The following is a 15,307-nucleotide window of genomic DNA, read 5'->3' as shown; positions in this document are numbered from 1 at the left end:
GTTTAAAACAAGAATTTTTGTGCGCAAGAGAATTGCAAATCTAAAACTTAACCTCAACCCACGTGTACACGGCATACAGTGAATACGATGCAACATAACCTTTTGTGAGAAGTGCAAACCAGAAACGGCTGACAGTGCAAGAACTATAGTGTGAGCATTGTAGCAATATTCGTTCAGTTGTTGTTATTTCTGTAGAGAAATACGTTTGTTATGTTTAGTTTTGTTTGTTTAGTGCAAGAACTATAGTGTGAGCACTCTAATGCACGCGGTGCATTACTTCTGTTGAGAAGAATATATAGAAAAAATAAAAACCCCAATTTTCCGCGAACCATATTAGAAATTAAGCTCAAAATTCCGCTAGAAATGCGAAGAACCAATTAAAAAAAAATTTTTAATCCGCGAAATATGCGAAAAAATTCTAATATGAAAATTATAACGTAAATTGTTTTTGTAAGAATTTTGGTGGCACAACACACGATTTTTCGAATTAGTTCACTAACCATGCATGAAATTTTTTATACTAACCCTTTCTTTGGCTCAGAATATTGAAAATTTTTAAGAAAAATTTTTTTCCTCGCGGGAGGCGGGATGAGAAGAAAGTGAAGAAAATATTTAAATTGATAGAATCTAAGTTCCGAAATTGATCGAATTTTTGTTGAAGTACGAAGAAGTAAATTAAGCGAATAGATTTTCTCAAGACAATCGATATAGGTTAACAAAGAACAGTTCATCGTAGATTGTTCCAATTTTGCAAGGGTAAATATTCGGCATCTAGTAAATTGCAACATTAGATGATTTTGTATTGAATGAAATTGGCTTAATGCAAATCGTCGACTAAACCAAATTCACTCTTATTTGCACGCAATTCTCCGCGGACGAACCGCTACTATTTAAGTAATTCTGATTCAGTCGAGTTGGAAGTCAGCTGAAACAATTCTCATTAATTCCAATTGGCATCGAATTTAAGCAATTCCGATTTATTCATTCTAATCGGCATTGAACATCCAAAACAAAATTGATTTTTGGATAAATAAATTGGCATATTTGTTATTTAAGCGAAAATAACAACAGGCTTCAATTTAGAAAATAGTATTCAAATTCCACGAACAATTAGCGTTAAAGTTTTCTCGATAAATTCTACAATTCAAGTGAATTTGGCGCTGTGTATCAGCAACTTAAGTCGCAATGGCAATGTATCGTACACCTCCTGGGCAAGCCCAAAAACATAAATCTGTCATAACACAGGAAGTTTTAAATCAATTCTACTTAGAACCAGAGTATCTTGAAGACGAAGAAATTGAGCATGAATTACGAGTACGCGCTTTGGCTGCGACGGGTCACCGTCGTGATTTAACTGCACGTTTAAGAAAAGCCGTTCTCGACGAAAGGCAAGGCCACGCAAACTTTCCGCAACTCGCCGTTGGTAATGCATCCAACGAACTCAAGTTAGTACGCCAACGTTTGAGCAGTTTGAGAGCATCATTATTTTCAGTAGACAGTGATCCAAGTACGCAGACTCGTTTCATGACGCACTATATACATTTGGAAGGCAGATTAAACCGAATTCCAAAAGTATGTGGTAATCTGAATCTGACGGATGACATATTTGCTTTGAATGAAGATTTCTCATCACTGTATCAAGATTTCACACAGCGACTTTCAAAATTAAAGCGTCCTGCTTCACGCAGACTACAAGGGGATATGGACAAAGTGGTCGACATGCCGTCAGCACAAAGCCATTCGGTCGCAAATAATATGCAGAATTCATCACGGCCGAATCAAGTCGAAAAGGAAAATATTAACGCGATGCAAAAGCCACAAACTGGTCGAACATTTTCCGATCCAAATGTGCACATCGATAGCAATGCTGCACCAAGCGCGATGCAAAGCGAACGAAGTCAAATTCCCATCCGTTCTCAGTCAGCGGGTGGTGTCGTTCCAAAACGTCTTCCGACAAAACAATCAGCACAGCCTCAATTCAATATTGCTCGCGATTCAGAAGATTTCTATCGACGCCCAAATTATGATGAAATGTATCGATTGCCTACGAGTAACACAATCCCACCTATTGCGGTCGATTTTGATTTGTTGGGGCAATCGATGGGTGATAACTTGAGATCCAGTTCACAACGTCATGACGTTGGCCAAAATAACAGATTTAGCAGCAATTTTCGCCAATCGAGTGGTCGTTCCTTCACCCCAAACCCGTCAAATGGCGCAAACTATGTGCATGAAAATATCAACAACTCACGTCGAAATATCCCGATGGCAATCGAGGAAGAACAATTTGTTGACGTTTCGCAGTCTCCGTCCGCATATTTTGGTGAAGACAGAAGAAATTCTATGCCTTATCCCGAAGCAAATGCGGCTACGAATCGTCACGTTTTGTATCCAACTGTTCGTGGAAATCGCGCTGATTTTGAGCAAAATCGTGATTCTCATCACACTCCAAATGTTTTTCAAGCACGACAAAACGTAGGCCCACCGTCGACAAATGTCGCTCACGAAAATGGTGCAACTTTCAATCGACGTTCGAAAACACATTCAGTTCCAACTGGTCGGTCCGCACCACAAAATCACGACACATACAACGTCAATGCTGACGCACGAAATGACAATGGTATTTCTCAACCTGGAGTTTTTTCACGAAATGCGTACGTTCCATTCGCAGAACATCAACAACCACAGTTTTCAGGCGAATTCCACGCTCATGCACCACAGGCAAACGATTCTCAGGAGAATGTCAATTCTCATTTTGACCGCCCACCGAATGATCACATGCACACTTCAGCAAGAAACCCAAATGAAATTACTCAGACTGATAGCGTTTCTCGGCGCGAGTTTGACGCAGTCCTTGAGGCCCTTAACTTGATAACCGATTCGATTCGAGGTTTGCAACAAAACACTAGCGCCAATGCAATGCCGCCGCAATCTTTTCCAAACAATTTCCGAACTGAATCTCCGTTTTTTGTTCCAAACACACGTCAAAATGTGAACAATGACTTTGATTTTGACAGACGAAGTGTCCGAAGCGATAGAGTTTCGGTTGTGTCGCATCGCTCCGATATGCGCCAACAGAGGCAGAATACTCGCCAAGGTTTACCGATTCACAAGTGGAATTGGCACTTCACGGCCGATAAAACGTCAAAAATTCCCGAGGAAAAAGATTTGCGCGCATTTTTCAAGAAATTGGAAATCTACCGGCAGGCTGAAAATATCAGTTATCGAGAGATTTTCAATCGTTTTCACCTGTTGGTAAAGGGCCATGCATCGGATTGGTATATTCAGTATTGCTCGAAATTTAACAATTGGACCGAATTGAAGTCGGGCTTGATCAAGCAGTATACCACTCCGTTGAATAAATTTATGACGACACAGACGCAGAAATTTTGATAAACAAAGGTTTAAAATTGCACAAATGTAATATAGTTGTAACGACGGCAGAAGGTCGAAAGAGCATGGCTTTAGGTTACATTTTTATTCCGTATAGAGTCAGAGGTGTGAAGAGAATAATTGCAACAATTGTAGTTGACATTTGTCCATCGAAGTTAATTTTAGGTATGGATTTTTGGCAAGCGTATCGTTTGAAACCATGTTTTACGTCCAACATTTTCGGACTTGAAGTAAACAATGCGGCGGATGATGATTTCGAGAATATGATTGAAGATGCCTACGGCGACGATGATATTCAGTCTCTGCGCTGTTTGAAAGCAGAAATTCCACATGAACTCAATTCAGACGAGCGCTCTAGGTTAGATAAAGTAATTAAAGAATTCCCTTTCTGCAATCCAGAAGGTGAATTGAATAAAACTTGGTTGAGAGAAGTTCGTATTGACACGGGCGATGCTGAACCAGTTAGATGTAAATTAAGAACCATATCGCCATACAAATTGGCTCGAATAGTCGAAGAAATTGATCGTTTAGAACGAAGAGGAATAGTTAGGAAAGTTGAGCAGTCGGAATGGTTGCATCCCATTATGGCGGTACCGAAACCAAACGGAAAACTTCGCATCTGTATGGATGCACGCTGGCTAAACGCCGTAACGAAGAAGAATGCTTACCCACAACAAAATGCCAACCGTATTTTAGGACTAATTCAAAAGGCAAATTATATTACGACGATTGACATGACAGATGCCTACTTTCAAGTGCCGTTGCATCCGGATTCTCAAGCAAAAACGGCATTTGCTGTACCGACACGTGGTACATACGTCTATCAACGAATGCCCATGGGTTTATGCAACAGTGGCGCAGTATTGTGCAATATTATCGACTCTCTTTTCGCTTCGGAATTCGAGCCTCAAGCGTTTCCGTATCTGGACGACATTATTGTCGCAACCGAAACACTTGAGGAACATCTTGAAGTGCTGGAACGTCTGGCCAAAAAATTCAACTATGCAAAGTTTTCAATAAATAAAGAGAAATCTAAATTCTTTTATCGACGGTTGAGATATTTAGGCCATATTATTGATGAGACTGGTATAGCGATGGATAAATCACGTATTGACGCGATTGTCAATTTTCCACGACCGAAATGTATCAGAGACGTGCAACGATTGATTGGAATGGCTGGGTGGTATCGAAGATTTATTCAGGATTTTAGTAGAATTACGGCTCCAATTACAGAATTATTAAAACAAAAACACTCATTCGAATGGACGGAATTTTGCGAGCAATCGTTTTTGCAATTGATTCGGGCATTGACGAATGCTCCAGTTCTCGGCATGCCAGACTATTCATTGCCTTTTGAAATACAATGTGATGCGTCTAAAAAAGGATGTGGTGGAGTTTTGGTCCAAGTTCAAGACGGTGTTGAGCGAGTAATAGCGTACATGTCACATAAGTTTAATCCTGCACAGGCAAAATATCAGACTACTGAATTAGAATGTCTCGCTATAATATTAGCAATCGAAAAATTCAGGCCTTAAGCTAAGTACACAGTTCCTTGTGAAATGAAAAAATTTCTCCGGTGAAATTTTCACCAGTGATCTTTGTATCAAGTTTTTTTATATTCAAATTGCAAGTATAATGATTTTTGATATATAAAACAGTTAGCTGCTATCATTAGCAACACAACATATCAATAAATTTGTGTTTTGAATTTATTCTTCTATTTATTTTCGCCTCTACAAATTTTTTCACGGTCGTGAAAATTTTTTCGCGTGCAAAATGCACGAGAAAAAAATTTCACGACCGTGAAAAAATTTGCTGTGACCGAAATATATAGAAGAATAAATTCAAAACACAAATTTATTGGTGTATTGTGTTGCTAATGATAGCAGCTAACTGTTTTATTCATCAAAAATCATTATACTTGCAATTTGAATATAAAAAAACTTGATACGAAGATCACTGGTGAAAATTTCACCGGAGAAATTTTTTCATTTCACGAGAAACTGTGTACTTAGCTTTACGTGGAAGGTGTTCATTTCACGGTGATCACTGACCACCATTCGTTATTGTGGCTCAAAAATTTGAAGGACCCTGCTGGTCGTTTAGCAAGGTGGGCACTGCGTTTGCAAGCATATGATTTTACTCTGCTCCACCGAAAAGGAAAATTTCATATTGTGCCTGACGCGCTTTCACGCGCTATCGAAACTATCGACGTAAGTCTAATAAAAGAAACAAAGGATGTGTGGTATGTCGATCTCCTAAATTCGTATTTGAAAGAGCCACAAATGCATGATAATCTCAAGTTGGAAAATGACATTTTGTATATAAAAACAAAATTCGATGAGGCCTGTTACGATAAGAATTGCCTTTGGAAAATATGTGTGCCTCTCGAACAACGCGAGAATGTTATGAAGGAGAACCACGATGGTCTGTCGTCATGTCATTTGGGCCGATTCAAAACTATCGCAAAAATAAAAGAGCGATATTACTGGCCTAAAATGGCCAAGTCCATCGAAGAATATGTGCAACGCTGCGAAACATGCAAGTTAATAAAACCGAAAAACATAATCACTACTCCACCTGCGGGAAACTTTGTCGAAGCACGCAGGCCGTGGCGAATTGTAGCTACTGACATATGTGGTCCATATGTCCCTAGCAAACGGGGAAATCGTTTTCTGTTGGTCGCCATTGACGTTTATTCTAAATTCACAATTGTTAAGCCAGTGCGCTCAGCCACAGCAGAAAGTGTCACTAAGTTTATCGAAGAAGAAATAATTTTGAAATTTGCTTGCCCTGAAATTTTGCTAACGGATAATGGGGTACAATATAAATCGAAGTTGTACGCTGACATGACCGAATCGCGCGGCATCAAAACTTGGTATACAGCATATTATTTTGCCGCCGGGAATCCGACGGAGTGCGTCAATAAAACAATCGGCAATGCGATACGCGCATATATAAAGGATGACTCGGATCATAAGAATTGGGACTCCAATATACAGGCAGTGGCTAACGCTATAAATCGGTCATGCCACTCGGGTACTCAAAAAAGTCCTTTTCTCATCAATTTCGGGCAGCAGATGCCTCAACATGCGCGTGAGTATCACGAGTCAATCGATCCGAATGAGGAAGAAATTCCGAGCAAAGACAAACTGCTCAAACTTCGTGGAACAATACAAAAACGGTTGAATGAGGCTCGAGAAAAATACATAAACCGGTATAACTTGCGCACTAGAGAGATAAAGCATGCCATCGGTGATATCGTATACCGTGAGAATACTCAGTTATCTGATGCGACGAAATTTTTTTCCAAAAAATTGGCGCCACGATTTGTTAAGTGCGAGATTGTCTCACAAACCGGTACCAATACTTACATGCTACGCGACATTGAGACCGGCAAACAGGGCGTGTACCATGCACAAAAATTCAAAACATAAAATTAAATCTAATCAGTCAAACGAGCGAAAATTTTCATGTAAAGTTTGTGTGAAGGCGGGTGTTGCATTAATGCCAAGATAATCAAATATTTACCTAAAGTTCCTATCGATCACAACACATGTAAATAATCTGGCCGATAAAAATTGAGTAATCACTTCGCAAGTAAAATATACACGAAATGTGAAATATAACAGATACAATACTCTCACTCTAGGATTTTTTTTTGCCACGAGCCATTCATAAGTAAAATCAACGCTAAAAACTGTCCATGCGAGGAAACCCACATCTTTCTCCTTCAAGAGAAAATGAATGGACCAAATTTGGCGTGATTAAATTACTCCAGAAAAATGCCGCACGAACTGTAATCGTAAACTTAAGAGACTGCCAATGAGCCAAACACGCGCAATCAGTATGCATAGTAAATTGTTACCAAAACATGCATATTTTGTTCACAGATTGTGCCCAGAAACAAGATTGAAATATGCGAAAAATCCAAACATTTAGCATTATATGTGCTCATTGGATGAGTTTTGTCTCGAGATGCCCGTCATTAAGGATGTCATCGACGAGAACGAATGTTTATGAATAGTTTTCTATTGGATTTGGACACGGTGTTCATACATGGAAATTAGTACACATAATTGATTCCAATCGAATCATATTGACATCATACAAAAGAGAAATGAAAAGGGAATGGAATAAAGAGTTGTTTTTCATACACGTCACGACATCTATTGTCCGGGGACACGCGAAACGGTGCAGTGAATACACAAACCATTGCCAAAAGCTCAGGCGTTTTTATAGCAACACAGCCAATGTAGCACGCATGCTTGGACGACCTGTTGTTTTCGCCAATATGGCGAGTTTTGGATGCTCATGAAATGTCAAACGCAATGAGTTTGTAAATGCGCTATTGAAAAGCAGAATTGAGACGACGCAGAAAGTTTTTTGGTTTTAAGAACGAAAATAACACCGAGTTGGAGAGATAATACTCAGAAAAGTAGTGAGGCAACACGGATATACAGTAATTCACCGGCGATGGAAGCCAAATCAAATCGTAAGTCGCACGCTCAAAAAAAAATTTCCGACAAATTGTCAAAAGAGACTAATTTTCTTGTGTTTGGAAACAGCCCCACCGTCAAATTGCAATCGATTGATAATGCGAACGGCCGAAACATTCGAAATCCGGACCCCGGAACGCGCAATTTTTCATAGCGAACAGACCGCTGTTCCGTGGCATGGCAATTATGGCCAATTACAATTGGCTGTCGAGAGCGCACGAGAATTACGGCTCAAGTCAGCATCGATATGGTTTGAAGCAGATACCGTTCTCGTTTTGTCGCATAAGGATGGATAACGATATGCGTAACTAAAAGAATAAACAAAAGATTTTTTTTTGAGGCTAAATCGAAACAAATAGTAGGCGCTGAATTGTTGCAAATACTAAGTCAATTTTTCATGCAAAATAATCGAAAAAATATCAATTTCGCATCTCCAGTTTGAAATTGAATAAAATGAAACGGGGCATGGAGTTGTGTCGAAACTAAATAAACTGACATTGCGATGTCCAATCGAAAATTGTTGTCTGGTTTTTCGATTGAATAGGCCAAAATCAAATTGAGTTTTTATGAGGAATAAAAAATCGCATTTTTTTAGCGGGATTTTTGATTGGTATATTTCGAGCCAACTCAGGAAAATGAATTCGTCGATTTTAAACATAAATTTAAGTCTGGTACTTCAAATGAATGAAAGTAGCATTTGTCCTTAGTTTAATTCGAAAAAATATTTTAGAGCAAATCGTTTTATTTGCGAATTACTTTGAAAAGTGCAATTTGCCAATGTCAAGCAAATAAATCGAACGAGAATAACCACAATCATTGAATATGATATATATGATACTACAATAATTTTGGAAATTTAAATAAGAAATTTTTCGAGATAAAATGCAATTTCTTGATGAAATTTGAGAATGATTTTTTTTTAAATTAGGCACTAGGAGAATAAAACAGGAATAACAAACATATTTGAAATTTAAATGAGAGAATTTGGAATTTGAGTTTAGTTTTGTGGTATTGAGTGCCGATTAAAACTCAACGTGCACCTGATCGACATCTTTTCAGGCTATGTCCATTGGGAAAAGCTGAAGTGAGGTCAGGCGATTGACATCCTTTCAGGTTGAATCCATTGGGAAGAACTGAGGTGAAATCATGCACGTTTAGTTTAACGTCGTTTTGGGATATTGTGACTTGAATTCGTCAGGCCTTATTCATTTCAAGAAGTTGTGCGGGAAGGAGATCGCAATATTTCAGATCGATTGTTGTTTTTCTTGTAACGTCAATTTTCAGAAGGGAAATTGATGGCATTATTTAGGGAAGCATGACCTTGCGTTAAGTGACATGTTTCTAGGTAGAGAGCATTCCTTTTGAATAGGAAAGGATTCACTTAACGTGCAGGGTGGGTTACCTTTTGCATTTTTGATACAATTTGTGATCCATATGATTTTGTTACCGACAAAGTGTCGATGTTTTGAAAAATTCATGCTCCAAGTGAGCCATTCTTGCGTTGAGCAAATGTTGCGGCAATTAAAGCCAGTTTTGTTATTCATAATACGATCAATTAAGGAACAGCGATCAATACAGTAAACAATAAGCATACCATTGCAATCACTTATTTGAAAAGATGCCACAGAGCACAACAAAAAATAAGAAAAGAAAAACACTCCCACCAAAAGATTGCCATAAGGCACACCAAAAGATGGAAGGTTTTGGCCCAAAAAACGGTAGAAAAATATAATCAAACTAATTATTTCTTTATTTAATTCAAAGGCCATTGAACGGGTGAAGTATTTAAGTTTTTGATAAAATTTTTGGGAAAAATTTTATTCTCAACGCGGAGGGGTGTGTTATGGCATTAAAATTCGTCTTTTCATTTTTGTTGAATATTTGATAAAATTGTCATAGCATGTAAGTTAACAAGAGAGCGACACGAGCCAAGAGAAAATTAGCACAAATAAAATGTAAAAGAGAGCGACAAGAGCCAGAAAATATATGCAATGAATGTAAACAAACAAAATGTATTGAAAGCGGCACGAAGCATCGTACTAGATTAGACAATTAAAACTGCGATAAAAATGAGCTATGAGCGCCGTGAAGCGGCAGGTAAAATTATTAATGAGCTATCAACGTCAAATCACCGGTGTTGAACTGTCACCTGCTCTCGTTCTTCTCACGCTAACCACCACAAAAGTCGGACGTGTGAAGCACATTTTGAAAAACGAGACCAGGTGATACCGTAAGTGATCGAATCGGCACAAAATCATTGTAGAAAAGATTTAGACTAATCTGACACAATTGTCAGTGGTTTTTGTATTACCCAATCAGCTTGAGCGATTATTGCCGATCGATAGACGTAAATCATCGAGCCGCCGAAGGAATTTTACCGAGTTAAATCGAAAAGCAAACCGAAGGCACGGACTACGGCCCAAGACAACAACAACGACAAAGGCTGGCGCCTAGCCAGGCAGCCACAGCAACGACGAGCAAATGAAGCAATCGACCGGCAGCAAAATAGCTAGATAAGTAGAATATACGCTCAAAGTCGCTCTCGTCCGCTAACTAATTCGAAAATAAAATTCAGAGTAAAATTAGGTTCATGTTCTTTGGTATAAATCATTTGTGTATGTCGTGTCGTGAGAGGTTGGTATGGTCATTTTTCCCAATACTACTTTTGAACTCAAACATTATGTTATTATTATACTGAATCTTAATAACGTTATTATTATGTTATGTTGGACCAATATATTGGCCGTTATTTTTATGTTATTAAGTATAGTTAATAATATGTTATTGCCTGTAAATCTGTAGTAATCCTTCTGCACTACAAGCTATGCGTAACTGCACCAATTCGCAAAATTAACAAATAATAAATTATTTGAACACACCCGAATGCATTTCGAACTGTGAACACATTTTGATGGTCGAGCCAAAAAAAGGCCACTCGACATAGCCAAAGCTATGCCGAGTGGCCTTTTCTTTTGCTCTCTCTCTGCTTCATTATTCCCTTTTGACTTACTCCAATTTTTGTTTAGTTTATAATAATAATAAATGAACTATGTTCCGAACTTAGACTAAGATACATTATATACTTAATAGCTAGAGCATATTGAGGCCTTAAAAAACAATCGAATGAAAAATTGTCGTTGTTCTTTCCATACCAAATAACTGAATAAATCCAACAGATTGTAAATGATTTCTTTTATATTTATGATTGAATTAGTGCGAAAGAGACCGAACAAAATCGTAAGTATGGCACATCGTTGGAAAGGTATTGATTCTTAGATTATAATTCTGGGCCAAATGGCATTAATTGCAATCATTGAAATGTAAGTAAACGTGATAGAAAGTGAAAAAACTTGCTGAGATCTAACTATAGGGTTTTTTGCGAATTTTCATCATTTTACTTCAAAACTACGCTCCATGGTGGAAAAAACCAATAGAAACTAGGCTATATGCCATTAGAAACTAGAAACCAGTCGCTATATTTTAGAAACAACAACACCTATGCTGATGCCTTGCAAATATTTAAAAATGGTTCCATACTTGCAGAGGCATAATTTTTCTGGATTTTTTCATTTTCCTACCTCGATTTGAAGCAGAAATGAGTGTTTGATCAAATTGAAATGTTCTACACGTAAGTAGGATTTTTCGTGAGCTCTCCGAATATAATAGTGGTTTGGAGTTAAAAGTGGGTTTCTGTCCTCTTTTTGTACTAAAATAGTTATTTTCGGGAAAAAATCGATTTTTTAAGCCTCACCTGTCTCTCCAGAGGTAACAGCGACCCCAACCAATGGTGTCTTTTGATTCGTTGGAGCTTGCTAAGCATTCCACCTGAACACATCAACATCGTCAGACCACTTATTCTGTGTGAAAAAATATTATATAGTCAAAAATCCCTGAAAAAATCGGTACAGGTGAACTTGCCAATTGACTTTTATGAGTTATCTTCTGCAGGGAACAAGTAATTTTATTTTTTCTATGGATGCGGGAGAACATAAGCTTACTTTTAAGCAAATAAAAAATGGGTCTCAGACCCCCCGTGGTTTGACCATATTTCACTTTTTCTACTTTGATTCGAATTCTAAAGCACTGGGAGGGTACCTAGGGGGTCGGGAATGATATAGGGAGGTAGCCCCATCGATTATCTATCCAACCATATATATATGTCTGCGAGTTAAATCGGCCATTTAGAAGAAATATTCGTCGGCGCAAGTCACTTTTTTCGATTTTTGACGATTTTCACAAAAATTGTCGACTCTTTTTTTTACCACCTGTAAGACAGATCGGCCCCATATTTTGGCTTTCTTAGTTTTTCATCAAACCCAGCGCACATGCAAAGTTTGAACGGATTCTGAGAGGTCACGTCCAATTTTTGTCCGATTTCACGTGGAATGGACGATATATAAAAAAGATGAAGAAAGTTTTACGCGAACACAAATAGCTTCAATGGGTTTTAGTTCGGGAATGTCAATTAGTTCGCTGTCATATTTTTTGTTAATTGCTATAAGGACTCCTCCGCCCCTATTTGCTTCAATGTCAGAATGCTTTCTGTCCTTTCTGAATGTGTTGTATTTTTTATCCATGAACTCTTCATTTTTATGTGATGGATGCAGCCATGTTTCGTTGAGTGAAATGCAGTCATATTCGAGCGAGTTTGTAGATAGTAGGATTGGAGTCTTTTTGTTCATCACCGGGCGAGGGTTTTCGAGGTAAATTGTGAAGTGGTTTAGAGCATAGCTCAATAAATTCGTAGAAATATCATCCAATAGTTGAGGTGGGTCGTCTTTGAGGGATGAATCGCGCTCACTGATATCGATCAAGTGGCTCCTCTCCGTGTCAGGCCGTTCGCTAAAAAATTCTCAAAGGATGCGACCGATTTTTTCTTTTGTACCGTTAATCGACTGGGTTTTGGTACAAACTCTTTTATTTTACAGTCAATTGGCCAAAAATCCTCGTTTTTGATGACATGGTAAATCGCCTCACTTGTACCAATTTTGAAGGAGATAAATGTTAGTAGTGTCAGATCAACATTATCCTTAACTAATTTTGTCAGTTTGATATCATCCGTGCTCAATATTCCCTTTTGTTTGACATAATTAAGGATACCGGTCGCCTCAATAGTTGTCGGTAGATTAGATAGGTGCAGCGGGCGATTGATCGGATTTAACGCCGGTTTATTGCTTTTTTGTGTACCATCGTTTGTCTCAACTGCATTGGTATTCTTTGTTTGTGCGCTTCGTGTGATATTTGGTGGGGTTGTAGCTGAGTCGATTATACTATTGCTCAAGTCGTGAATCGATTCGATTTCAATCGAACTAAGGCTTGTGTCAGAGTTGTCAAGATCCAGGCTTTCCATTGCATGGAGAGCCATTGATTCATTGTCATTTTCGGAGTTTTCTAAACCAATTCCAGGCTCGGTACCTGATGGACTGGGCTTTTGCCTCTTTTGCTCTCCCGAATTAAGCGTTTCTGGAACAAATTGATTATGATCGGTTTGGGACATTGCCTCTTTATTTAGCTTATCCATGGTACCGAGATTCCCGGTGGATAGATTTATAATGAAATGATTTGAGTTGTCTGATTTCTCCATAGAATCCAATTCTTTTGTAGCGTTGTTTCCTATGACTGTTTCGTTGAGTAGATCGTCGTTGTTTTGGCTGCGTGAGTCGTTAGCTGTTTTGCGAATAGCTTCAACTAATGGGGAAATCCGGTTGACTTCACGAACAGTTGTATTCAGCATTTCATTTTCGATTCTGCTCGAGTGTATTAATTCCTCTAGCTTTCCCGTATGGTCGTTTAACTTTTTTAGAATCAAATCAAGGGTAAACCAGGTGCTTTCGTCTGAATTTTTTAATATTTTCAGCACATCATCATCCACCGATTGCTTGACTAATAGTGATGGGCGACCAGCCGCTTCAATAGAAGCATTGTTAGAGGGGTCAAGCATGGACCAATCGAGTAGATTCGGTTGTTTCTGTGGTGTGTTGAACGCTGTGGGATTTATTCGCGGATGCTTGCAACTTCCTGAGAAGTCTTTAGTTTTACCGGAAATCAAATTGGTTAGAGCAGTCATACTTTCCGCCTCATTGTCAGAGGAATGCAGTTTATCAACTTTGTCCGATAGTTTTAAAATTGATTTATAGATATTCACTATTTTGAGATCTTGTTCGTTGGAGGGATTTTCGGTTTGAGGTGTTGCTGAGGTTTGTGGTGTTGCTGTTATCAGTGGAGCGATTATCTGTGGCGCTGTTATCATGGACAGCTTGTCCAGTACTTGCTTAAGTAGGTTTGAGTAGGGCTTCAAAACGTTTCGCAAATTAACGCATCAACGATGAAATAACGTTATTTTCAACGCATCTGAACGACACGTTGCGTTTGACAGCTGACACATACCGAGCGGGAAATAAACGTTTTTTTATCGTTTCTGCGCGTAGTTGTCAAAGCACATTCGGAATTTCATCACCATCAGTGTTGTTTGCAGTATTGTTAGCGGCATTAATTTGGCAATAAATATTTTTGTGTTGAATCTTCGCATTGAAAAGAATCAATATGTTTTTCGCTGTTATTCTTACCGAAAGTCGCACATTACTGACAATTCCGGCTCAGTGGTGCTACAGAATTGATATTGTTCGCAATTACACTTCGGGTTTGCGCCAATGGAAGGATAAAATAATTTTTTATTCGCCAAATGAAGCAACGGATCCAGATTTTCGGCTGGGCATCGAAAACGAATTTGATCCCGAAAAAGATGCCTGTTACATGGCGAATGTGTTGGGTACATTTTTTACGGCTGAAGATGCTGATACGTACCTCAGAAAACGTCGTCACGTTTTACCAAAGATTTATGCCGAAGGTCGAATTTCACACGAGTTGATGATCCATTAATTCAACAAGTCAAACAAGAAATGGGCGATGATGATGAACATGGTGGTATCAATTCCAATTTTGATGGTGAATTGGTCGATTTGGCATTAAATGATACTTTTGAAGGTAAGGTAAACTCAAAATTGATAGTGGAATCTATTGAAAACAAAACGAAATTACAGAACTTGAACAATTGGACTTGGATATTGAAGCAGCAAATGGGGATGAAATCGAAAACAATGTGAATGGTGAAAAAACACTAGAAGAATCTGATGAAACAGACGCACATGACTCAGATTTGCCTGTCAATGAAGCGGAATATGAGAAAGAAGTCGGAAACAACGGTGAAGATTCAACAATTGAATTAGATGAAACAAACGCACGTGAACTAGATTTGGCTGTCAATCAATCGGTAAATGAGGAAGAAATCGTAAACAATTTGAACGGGGAAGATCAAGCCAATGATCAATATGTTGTTGCCAGTGTAAAGGTGTCAACGAACACCGACTCTGTTCGTTCGTTCGTTCGTGGGCGCTTCAAAAATTGACGAACGTTCG

At 38.5% G+C, this 15,307-nt stretch overlaps 1 protein-coding gene across 1 annotated transcript; it reads left to right on the top strand.

Annotated features, from left to right (window-relative positions):
* Positions 1–14,757: 14,757 nt before the first annotated feature.
* Positions 14,758–15,261, top strand: LOC129571501 (uncharacterized; the record flags this gene model as incomplete). The annotated part of the gene is made up of 2 exons (XM_055451305.1): positions 14,758–14,876; positions 14,933–15,261. Coding segments are annotated over exons 1-2 (414 nt in total), but the record flags the coding sequence as incomplete, so codon positions are not given.
* Between the last annotated feature and the right edge of the window lie 46 nt (positions 15,262–15,307).

This window comes from Sitodiplosis mosellana, unplaced genomic scaffold (genome assembly GCF_009176505.1).
Source record: "Sitodiplosis mosellana isolate CC-2019 unplaced genomic scaffold, AAFC_SMos_1.0 Smas_scaffold_2648, whole genome shotgun sequence".
Taxonomy (NCBI): Eukaryota; Metazoa; Arthropoda; class Insecta; order Diptera; family Cecidomyiidae; genus Sitodiplosis; species Sitodiplosis mosellana.
The sequence above is the reverse complement of the archived record's forward strand: the minus strand, read 5'-3'. Positions and strand labels throughout refer to the sequence as shown.